General features: G+C 26.5%; 1 protein-coding gene across 1 annotated transcript; it reads left to right on the top strand.

The window, feature by feature from the left end:
- The first annotated feature begins 376 nt into the window (after positions 1–376).
- RASSF8 (ras association domain-containing protein 8) lies at positions 377–11,707 on the top strand. The gene is made up of 8 exons (XM_065506721.1): positions 377–651; positions 6,406–7,001; positions 7,088–8,111; positions 8,393–8,509; positions 8,611–8,813; positions 9,990–10,146; positions 10,210–10,297; positions 10,417–11,707. Exons 1-8 carry the CDS (start codon positions 580–582, stop codon positions 10,515–10,517), a joined length of 2,358 nt encoding a protein of 785 aa, XP_065362793.1. The 5' UTR covers positions 377–579; the 3' UTR covers positions 10,518–11,707.
- Positions 11,708–12,570: the final 863 nt, after the last annotated feature.

Here is a 12,570-nt window from a genome sequence, read left to right as displayed (position 1 = left end):
AAATTACTCACTTCTTTTTGTTGGACCTCCATCTACGTTACATACACACACAGATTTAGAAAATACCATTAATCTGTAAAATAAAGTTTTATTGCTATTGCATAAAAAATATCAATATATATTTTCGATATTGTTGTAATTTTCATGTCAACATATTTGTTTATTTAAATACAATACAAAGACAAGCGTGTATATTTTTGATGTCATTACGCTACGTTGCACATGTTAAGCTTCACTTGTTTAAAAAACAACAAAAATTTAAATGTACATATTTAATTAGTATTTAAACTAAATTAAAACAAATCAAATCAAATTGAATAACAACAAAATAAGCAAACGAATTTCAAAGAAGACTCTTTTTTCCAGCCGGCTAACAACACCTCATTTAACATTTAGCGTTGTTATGGCAAATTAGTCGTGTGGTATCATCTCTGCGTAAGGTGCTACTACTTTTCAATAAAATATTGAATTTGTTTATTCATCATAATTGGATAGAGTATAAGGTGCTTTTTCATCTTATACAATAGAACTATCAGGAAATAGTAAAATACATTTTAAAATCATTTTTAAAACTTCAATATGGAACTAAAAGTATGGGTTGAAGGCATACAACGGATTGTTTGTGGAGTTACGGTGAATACAACATGTCAGGTAAGTGAAAAATTTAATTTTTATATGAAATAGTTAATAAATGGCTAGGTTTTATAATGTTTAACAAAACTACATTTATAGAATGTGGTTATATTTCTTAGCATTGGCAAAACAATAGAAATATATGGAATAAGCTTATCTTATTCGGCTGTGACAAATCTAATGTAACCTTCATCAAAGTATACTTTAAGGGCACTGCTACACGTTCAATATATATTTGGAACGCTATCTGGATTTCAGTATATTAGGATATTCTGCGATCCATCAATACAGCATGTTACAGGTTCAATAAATATCACGATACTGGATAAGTTTAAACAGTACATTTTTATATGTATGTAGAAAACTAAAATATCCAATAAAGTATACATATGTACATAACTTTAAAATTTTTCGATTTTAGTATTCGGGAATTCTTAATATTTATTAACTATAAATATGCAAAAGTCCACTTTATTTTGTAAAATTTTCAAAATTATTATCTCAGTGAAATGGAATTGAGTATAACTACATATGTTACTAAATATAAAATACTTGTTTCAATTATGTTTCAAAAATTTATGTATGTTATGTAAATTTTTTTTATTAAATATTTGATAATTTTATAATTTATTAACATTTGTAATTATAAATGATACCAAATAAATAATAAAACTGAATTAACAGATTTCAAAAATATTTAAAATCAAGAATTTTAGAACGTTTTTTGTCTCTCTTGTAATATATTTGAAAAGGAACTTAGCACATTTGTACACTAAGCTAACGAAATGATTAATAAAATAAAATTTTAAGAACAAATTAAACCGATTATAGCCGCCGTTTATGTCGGCTTAATCGGCTTAAAAGAAGCCGAAGAAAATGTGTACAATGAATGTATGACAAAAAGTTCCATCAACTTTTTTTTATTTTTTAAGGCAAAAGAAAAGAGAAATGCATTTAAAGCCATGGATAAAAATCAAGCGTTTTGCTAATAACTATTGCATTTGCTAATAACTGTTTCATTTCAATAAAAGCAGCCTTCGGAAAAAAACAGTCCGGCAGCCGAAAATTTTGGTCGACTTGTTTCTCTATTATATCGTCCCTTTAATAAAACAATAGTGTATAATTTTTTTGCCATAATTGAGTTTAAAATTTTTATGTTAGTAGACATCTAGAACAAAAGTAATATTTCAATTGATCTTTGGACCCACTTTGTGGAAATTTTTATCACATACAGAATCAGTCATGTATATTCTTATTATGCAATGGCCTGCCTGTCAAAATAATAGCTCCACAGAACCTTAAAGCAATCAACATAGAAAATATTTTTATTTTCATAGTAATTTTAATTAAATATTTATAGTATATCGTTAATTAATCTCTATTTCTTCTATGAGTAAAGTTTTCTTTAAGAAAAATTAACATTTCAATCAATTATATGGTATTTTGTGCAGTCAAAATAATAGCACCTTCGTAAGAAATTGTCGAAAAATATAGAATATTTATGTTTTCGATTTAAAAAATCGCCATAATATTACCCAATAAGCATATTTACTGGAATTCAAGTTGAAAGCAAGTGTAATTCAATCCTTGAATAAACGTCAAGCAACTGAATTAAAGTTGTATTACGCTTTATTTCAATAGCATTCTCCAGTTAAAAGGAAACATAAATTCAAGCCATATGTTTTTTGTTTGAAAAATATTTAATTTTTCAAATATTTTTCAAGTTAAAAACATAATTACATTTGCATTCAAGTGAAATTCCAACAATATGTTCAAGTGCTTGAGTTTTTGGGTCATTGGTGCTTATTGGGTATAATTTGAATTAATTTATATCGAAATGAATAAAATTTAAAACAAAAAAATTAATTTTACTTTTCAAATTTTTTTAGTAACAAAAAAAGTGGTGTATGTGAGCTCTACACCATTTCCAATTGTATTTCAGTAATTTCTAATTGTATTTCAGAAATTTCTAATTATATTTCAGAAAATTCCAATTGAAGTTCAGAAATTTCTAATTATATTTCAGAATTTTCCATTTATATTTCAGAATTTTCCAATTATATTTCAGAAATTTCCAATTATATTTCAGAATTTTCCATTTATATTTCAGAATTTTCCAATTATATTTCAGAAATTTCCATTTATATTTCAGAAATTTCTAATTGTATTTCAGAAATTTCCAATTGTATTTCAGAATTTTCCATTTGTATTTCAGAAATTTCCATTTGTATTTCAGAATTTTTAATTTATACTTAAAAAGTTTCTAATTGTATTTCAGAATTTTCCAATTGTATTTCAGAAATTTCCATTTGTATTTCAGAAAATTCTAATAGCAATACAAAAGAAAATTTCTGAAATACAAATAGAAATTTCTGAAATACAATTGGAAAATTCTGAAATACAATTAGAAACTTTTTAAGTATAAATTAAAAATTCTGAAATACAAATGGAAATTTCTGAAATACAATTGGAAAATTCTGAAATACAATTGGAAATTTCTGAAATACAATTAGAAATTTCTGAAATATAAATGGAAATTTCTGAAATATAATTGGAAAATTCTGAAATATAATTGGAATATTCTGAAATACAATTGGAAAATTCTGAAATATAAATGGAAATTTCTGAAATATAATTGGAAAATTCTGAAATATAAATGGAAAATTCTGAAATATAATTGGAAATTTCTGAAATTCAATTGGAATTTTCTGAAATATAATTAGAAATTTCTGAAATACAATTGGAAATGGTGTAGTTTCAAAAATTATGATTTTTGAACATACAATTAGCTTAATTCAAAAAAAAAAAAATATTTATAGATATTTAGAAATGGTTTTAAAAAACATTGCGTTGAAATAAAAATATAAATTTCAGGTTGCGAAACCGCTTATCGCTTTTATTTATTAAAAACTCTTAACACTCTTGGCCCACCGTTTCGAAAATCAGGCATTTATGTTCTGCACGGTGGTCAAAAGTGGCGACTAGTGTTGCAGTTATTCGCTGACCATTACAAGAATAAAATTTAAATTATTTAAATCCTAGAAAAGTTTTATCAATAACAATATAACATCCTCTATTAAAGGTAAAATTTCCAAAGTCACATTACCATTTTTCAACATTCAAGTACCAAAAAACTTCTTGGTCAAATAATTAAACAAATTATATTGTTTGATATCAGACTTCTATAGAATGTCCTCCGAATCCAACACAGATTTTAAAATTATAATTTGATCGTGGTTTTTCTACTATAACATTCGAAGAATATATTGAATATGTGGAATAAATAATTTAATATTATATGATCAAATGCTTGATAAAACCATACTCAGATATAAATCAAAGAAATTATGAACCTAGGAGTGATCTATGGAATGATAAATTGATATAAATTTGGGTTTCAAGCTAAAAGGTCAATGTCGTGGCACAGGATGCGATATTCCCAAACATAATTTTATTAAAACTAGATGGCCAAGAGTCACAAAAAGGGTAAAAGGAAACCAAAAATATTTAAGAATTTATTTTGGGGAATGAATATATTTGGCATACAAGTTCAATACAAAATTTTGAATATTTTAGAATATGTATGGGTAGGAGGTGGTCGGTCTCTTTTTTTGCCAAAAAATACGAAAACAAAAGGCATCAATATTTTACTTTTAATAATAACGTGTTAAGAACGTTACAAACCATAATAATTGTTACGAAATTAAATTTTGTCCTGGTTAATTTTTGTTTATTTTAATCGATTTCTATCTTGGTGCTATTTTTTTGACTGATGAATTTCGTATGTAGTTATATATTATGTTGTTTTTCTTTAAAATTTGCTTCTAATTTTCAAAATTATTTTTAATGTTTGAAAGTTTATTCAATTAAGCATAAATTAATACAAAAACAACAAAAATGAATTTAACAGTTTTTACGTAATATTTTAATATAACAATATGAATGTCGTGGTGCTATTATTTTGATTTGCTTATATTTTATTTATATTTGCTTATATACTATTGTTTTATTGAGGGGACGATATATACACTTATCACTCATGGTGAAGGGTTTTAAACCACAACTGGGATTCCCAGAGGAAATTCAAAACGATAATGGGTCATCATAGATATTTTTTTCTACAAAAAAAATTATTATTTTCAACAAAAATGAATTTCTCCCAAAAAAAATTTGTTCACCCACAAATTTTTGTTTTTTATCAAAAAAAAAATGTTTCACCCCAAAATATTTACTTTTTATTTTTTATACCCTTCACCATTCTCATTCCGTAATTTCTCCTTTTTTCATTTGGATCATTATAGATAGCGGAGTCGATATAGCCATGTCCGTCTGTATGTTGAAATCAACTTTACATAGCCCCAAATAATATATATACATATGTACATGATTCATAAATCAATATATCCGCAATATATATCCGGTTTGGTTGCTATTTAAAATCGATTAAATCGGGATATAATGAAAACAACCTGGATAACCTCGATTTTTGATCTACAGTGGTGGCCAGGAATTTAAGACAAAAATTGTTTGCTAAATTCCACTTGATTGTCAATTATTTTTTTAAATATTTTCACAAATATGTATGCATGAGGACTGTTTTAACACACAAGTGCGTTTTATTCGACTGTGTCAATTCATACATATTCACCACGAACACATACAATTTTTCTACAACTTGACCAAAAATTTTTTTTTTAAATAAACATATTTTCTCACATTTATATCATTATATTTTTATTATTATAAAATATTCGGACCAAATTTCGTATTTTTAGTTCCATTAGTTTCGGTCATATCATGTTATTAACAGCGGATGTTCTCTGAGGTGGGTCAACGTATTTCCACATATCTTTGTCCATATATGTTTTACCGATTTTTCCAAAAATTTTTCAGAAACTAGAAACATTAATAATAAATTTCATACCCTTAGAGGTCCTTTTATTTTGGCTCTATCGCACATAAAATTCAGTTGATGAAAAAAATTCAAGTATTTGTCTTAAATTGGTGGCCACCACTGTATATCTGAATTACTAAGACATTAATATTGACAATATGGATATCTAATTATAGATATTTCCTTTACAAACTTTTCCTGTATAAACCTTTGCAACGGCGTATGTAAGGCTATAGTAAGTCGGACCTACTATGGGCAAAATCTGGAAAAATATTTTTTAATCCGAATTTTTTTTACCAAAATAATTTTTATACAATAATAAATTTCAAACATTTTTTTAAAAAAATAAAAAAAAAAAAAATTAAAATAAAAAATTTAAAATTTTTTTAAATGCTTAAAAACTCTGAAATTTTTTCTATATTTTAATAAAAAACCTAGAAAAACGAAATTTATCTTATTTGGTAAAATGTCATTTTTTTGAAAACTGAAATTACGGAATATAGTTTTCAAAAATAGTTTCCATTGTATTGTTTCGGTTAACCGACTTCGAAAAAAACATTGAATGGAGTTATTTTAAAAATTCAAAGAATACATTTTAATATGTAGAAAACATAAAATATCCAATAAAGTATTAAAATTTTGATGTTTTTAGTAGTCGGGAATGCTTAATATTTAATAATTATAAATGTGTAAAAGTCCATTTTAGTACTAGATTAAAAAAACAGTTTGCATTTTATCTTTAATCTAGTTCGAAATAGTCGTAGGTGTAACACGTTTATGCCAATCACGATAAGGGTGAATGTTTATGAATACGGCCTTAAATACATATGTACTTCAAATTTTAATTTAACTATGTAATTTTCCCTTTTTCATTGTAGGACGTAGTTTTTGCTTTAGCTCATGCCACTGGAAAAGTGGGACGTTTTACACTTATTGAGCGTTGGCGCAACAATGAACGTTTGCTGGCCCCAAATGAAAATCCTTTAAAATTGCTGCTAAAATGGGGTGAATATGCGAATGATGTGCAATTTATATTGCAGCGTTCAGAAAGTAAACAACAGCAGCAACAACAACTACAACAACAACATATGAAACAAGAAACGCAACAACAACACAATACAACTAATAATAACAACAATAGTAATAATAATAATATTAATAATACAAACAATAATAACAATGAAAGCACAACTGTGATGTTAAATAAAAAACCTTTGGGTTTAAGCAATATTAATAACCACAACAACAATAATAACAATAATAATAATAGTAATTTAACTAAGCAAATTAACAATAATAACAATAACAATAATAATAATAGCAATAGTTCTAGTAATACAATTGATAATGCATTAAATGCAAACACAACAACAACATCCACAATAACAACACAGCAACATCAAAAACCTTTAACTATGGAACTGAGCTTGAATGCAGCACATGAACGGGCCAAAGAGTTAAAAAAGAGTTTTGGGTGAGTAATATTTGAAAGAGTAGAAATTTATGTCTTAATCAGTTTACTCAATTTATATTTTTTATAATTATTTTCTTAATTTTCAGTGTTGTTCATGAGGCAAAATACTCTGAAAATATTGGCATTGTTAAGGGTATACCACAACGCAATAACAACAGTAACAGCAACAATTTGGCGGCAGCTGCTACAACAAAAACAACCAACCCAACAGCATCTCTAATACCACGTCATGAAAAATCACATTCCAATCCAATAGAAATGCCCTCATCTGCTAGCAGTGCTGGTGGCCTTGGTAATTTTGAGGCAGGCAATACTATATTTAAAGGAAATGGTGCTTATCAAGAACACAACAACCACAGCACCAACAACAACAATAATAATAATAACCACAATAACACAAATAATATTTATCAACAATTGGGTGCTCATAATAGTAAGTCTATAAATGAAATAAATTTAGCTGAAGTACGCAATGCTTTAGATCGCCGCACCATGTTGACGACAACGACAACGAATACTAATGCTGCAGCAACACAAAACTCCTCGAGTATGGGCGGCAGTGCTGAAATCATATTCACCAACACAAATCAATCATTACAAGCGAGTAATTCCAATCAAAGCAACGAAAATCTTTTAGATATATTTAATGGCAATGCCACAACTACAACAAATGGCAGTAATGCGAAATTTTCTCCCAATTCACCCAATGATTTGTATAAACAAGCCACCACTATATCGGCAAATGGTGCTCTAGTGCCACCACCCTATAGAGATCCACCACCGCCTCGCAATAGTCCATTGCAGCAGCAGCTTAATGGTGCGCCAACAGCCCAGTTACCCAATTCAAATTTTTCTTCACAATCGGTTTCACCTCAACATCCGGCAAATGCTTTATATTCCAATCAACCAATTTTGCCGTCAACACAGCAACAGCAGCAGCAATCGGATTATGCCGATTATGCAGATTATCAGCAAATTAATGATTTAGTTTTGCCCACAAATATGGATGAAAGTGAAAGTATTTTTCAGGCCACTCAATACAATGATCTGTTGCAATTGATCAAGTTTCAGCGTGAAAAAATCAATCAGCAGCAAATGGAATTGACAAAGGTAGGAACAATAAAGTGTTTCTTATTCAAAATGAAACCAGTTTTTCTAACATTTTTATTAAATGGGTCTAAAAATATAGAAAAATAAATTCACTAAGTGAGAAAAGCATTTTCTTAAACAACTTTTTTAAAAAAGATTCTACATAAAAAAGCTTTTACACAAAATATTTGTTTCATAAAACAGAAATAATTTGTCATAAAAAAGCTTTCTTTCGTAAAAGCTTTCTACATTTGAAATTAAAAAGAATACTTTTTTATAAAAGAGCTTTTTTTTTGTTCTAGTACGATGCCGAAATTGTTTATTTGGAGTCCAAGGAACGTGATCAGGCTCAAGAATTGGAAGCCATATCAAGGGAAATCACCAAGGCTGATCAATTGTTTCGGCAAGGCAGTGAACAGGTAATTAAATGAAGCATTAACTTTTTAGTGAAAGAATTTTTAATAAAAAAAAAACAATTCGAAAGCTGTCAACTGATTTAAATTTTCCCTTATTTCACCAGCTACAAACTTTACAATATGTCGAAGAAGAAAATGAGTTGGTTAAACAACAAGAGAAAACCCTTAAGTCCGAAATTGCTTTGCTGCGTTCAAAATTGGCCAATTGTGAAACGGAATTGTTGCAGTGTAAAAATAAAATACGTCTACTAATGGATGATATTGAAATCGAACAGAGAGCCATAACAAGTTCTAAGCAGAATATAAGGTAAGAACGAAATTTTGAAGAATATAAGGTAGCGATAGAGAAAAATTTTAGTTTTGAGGGAAAAAGTCAATTTTTCTGAATAACAAAGTTTTTTTTTGAAAAAAAAAATTGTGTAAAAAGTTTTTTTCGCGATAAAAACTTTGAAAAGCTTTTTTTTTTAGTAAAAAAAACATTTTCAAAAAGCTTTTTTGGAAAATAAAATTAGAAAAAGAAAAAAAGTATTTTAGTGAAATAAGTAAATAATAAATAATTAAAAAAGCTCTTTTTGTAAAAATGTAAAAAAAATTTTTAATGAAAAATGAAAAAATTTGTTTATTAAAAAAAAAGAAAAAAGCTTTTTTTAGTTAAATAAGTAAAAAGGCTTTTATTTAGTGAAAGAATTTTTTTAGTTAAAAAAGTAAAAGCTTTTTTTAGTGAAAAAACTAAAAGATTTTTTTTTGTGAAAAAAAATAAAAAAGCTTTAAAGTGAAAAAATTAAAAAAGCTTTTATAGTGAAAAGCAGAAAGGTTGTTTTTTTGTAAAAAAAGTAAAAAAGCTTTTTTTAGTTAAAAAAAATTAAAAATAGCTAAAAATTAAGCTAAAATTAAAAAAAAACTAAAATCTTTTTTAGTGCATGCAGTAAATAGTGAATATGTAGTGTAAAAAAATTTTTTTAGTGAAAAGCAGAAAGGTTTTTTTTTTGTAAAAAAAGTAAAAAAGCTAAAAATTAAGCTAAAATTAAAAAAAAACTAAAAGCTTTTTTAATAAAAAAAACTAAAAGCTTTTTTAGTGCATTCAGTAAATAGTAAATAATTAAAAAAGCTTTTTAGTGAAAAATCTTTTTTTTTGAGAAAAAAGTATTGTAAAAAGCTTCTTTTGTAAAAAAAATAAAAAAACTTTAAAGTGAAAAAAAAGCTTTTTTACTGAAATTTTTTGTAAAAAAAGTAAAAAAGTTTTTTTAGTGAAAAGGTTTAGTGAATAAAGTAAAGGCTTTTTAGTGTAAAAAGTAAGATCTTAAAAAAGTTTTCTTGGCGAAGAAACTAAAAATCATTTTATTGAAAAACATTGTAGAAAGGTTTTTTATAGTATTTTTGTTGTAAAAGGTTTTCCTGAAAAAGCTTTCTTTTGTGAATAAATTAGAAATGGGATAAATTACCCATATTATTAATTATTAACTTTATTAACTTATATTTCCAGGCAAAATGTCGAACGTGATTTTCTTATGGAAATGGAGCGCATACAAGGTGAAATTGATCAAGCCATACATAATACCGATTCCTCCAATAAAACAGCTGAGAGTTTGAAAAAGGAAATTTTGCTTATTGAAACTGCTATAGCGGAGAAAAAGAGACAGGTAAAAACAATACAAAAAATCATTAAAAAACTTAAATCAATATTAAATTTCTATTTGAAAAAGGTGGAACAATTGGTTAATGAAATGAAGGAGGTGAATCTACAAAGTTTGACCGTAACAACATCTGAGGAAATCAAACATTTATTGGAAGGTATGATATAGAAATAAAGGTTTTAAAACTAAAAAAACAACATTTGTCGCCATCACAAGCAAATAATATCAAAGTTGCTTTACATTTAATCAAATATATCTATATCTTTATACTTTCAGGCTCCAACAAACCCGGCAGTAGTCGACGTATTATTGGTTCACCACGACAATTAGAGAATGCCGTACCCACTAGTAAAAATCCTCATGGAGTTTGGGTTTAAACAAAAACCACAGGCAAATTCCAATCAACTATAAAAACCAGGTTTATTATCAACAATTGTTAAACTATTTTTTCTCTCTTGGTTTTATGTTATAAACAAAGAGACAGGCTACAAAAATAACGAACTTATACATATATGGAAATAAAAATGGGAACAAAAATAATGGTAACACACAGCCCGTATTAACAGAAACATATCGATAACATTATAGAAATACATAGTTAAAAAACACACACAAGTGAAATAATAGAATTAACCACTCTACAAGCAAGCAGCATACATTCTTATATAAAACAAGAATAATTTATAAAAGAACAAAAGTTTAAATTTTTTAACGAATAATTAAAACAATGAAATGATTACAACTTTTTATTATTTTTTGGAATTTGAAAAACAAATGAAACGAATTAGTTGATGTGTTAGTTCTTTATCATATCTATAAACAACAAAAAAACGATCTCTCTATATATATCAATACATATTATTAATGAAATACATACATACATAGAAAACTTCATCATATCAAAAACTATCTTAACTCTTAACAATCAAATCATTCCATTATTAAACCAATTTTATTTTTATAAGAAATTTATATTTTTATTCTTATTTTTTACTGCCTTTTTGTAACAAATTTTTGTTTGTCGTTTTTATTTATCACACAAAAGTTCAAATTTTCTTTTTTATGTTTAATTTACGCTTTAATGAAAAATTACAGGGATGAATTAAATTTATCTTGTTTATTAGGGAATGGGTGTCGAACTTTTTTAATGAAATTTTTATATTTTATTTTGTTTACAAAATTTTATTTTATTTTTCGAGTATACAAAACGTTTTATTCGACACCAAACACTTTGTATTCCAGTCTATAGTATTTTATTCTCTACTTTTATATTGCACGTCTTTGCTGTTTTAACTGCACCCATATAAAAAAACCTGATGACACACCCTGACTCTCAAAATGTACGAAAATATTGCGACTCTAAAAATTTTGTGAAAAAGTATATCAATAATTTTACAGATTATTTGAATAGCTAATTTTGCGGATAATAGATTATTCAGGAAATTGATTTAAAAAATGTATGTAGCTAAACAACTAGTTTTTAGTAACTAATTATTTGATTAATCATTTATCCGAATATCCGGTTATTCGCTTCATTGAAAAATAGATAATTTTTTATGCTAAATTTAGCGACCAAGGCGAATTTATATACAAGGTGGTGTCGGTGGCGAATTCTGGCAAATACGAGCGAATTCATGCATTTTTTATATATGGAGTTTGACATTCGAAACAATGACAGAGTTGTTGTCAATGTCAAACTCCATATATAAAAAATTAATGAATTCGCTCGTATTTTCCTGAATTCGCCACCGACACCACCTTGTATATAAATTCGCCTTGGTCGCTAAATTTAGCATAAACAATTATCTATTTTTCAATGAAGCGAATAACCGGATATTCGGATAAATGATTAATCAAATAATTAGTTACTAAAAACTAGTCGTTTAATCGTTTAATCAGTTATGCAAATATCTAAAAGACTAAATCAATAACTAATTGTCGTTTAACTTTAAAATAAACACAAAAAATAGAAGTACCGAATAATCGATTAATCAATTATTCAAATAATTTAACGAATAATCAAATAACTGAGAAACAAACTTTACATCCATTGAGCAATTATATGTTTAGACGATTAATCGAATAACCGATTATTCGGATAACCGGTTACAAATTTGGCAAAAAACCTAAAACTCCTAAACAAACAAAAAAGTTTTTTCAATTATCCAATGAAGCGAATAACCGGCTATTAGGATAAATGATTAATCAAATAACCAATTACTAAAACATTAAAAAAGTAGCCATGTAATCGTTAAACCAGTTCAAAATTTTAAAAGAATAAATTAATAACTAATAGTCGTTTAATTTAAAAATAAACACAAAAAATAGAAGTAACCGAGTAATCAGCTAATCAATTATTCAAATAATTTAACGAATAATCAAATAACTGAGAAACATACTTTAGATCCATTGAGCAATTATTTGTTTAGA

This window comes from Calliphora vicina, chromosome 1 (genome assembly GCF_958450345.1).
Source record: "Calliphora vicina chromosome 1, idCalVici1.1, whole genome shotgun sequence".
In the NCBI taxonomy this organism is placed as follows: Eukaryota; Metazoa; Arthropoda; class Insecta; order Diptera; family Calliphoridae; genus Calliphora; species Calliphora vicina.
Note: the sequence above shows the minus strand (reverse complement) of the source record. Positions and strands in the feature narration are given on the sequence as shown.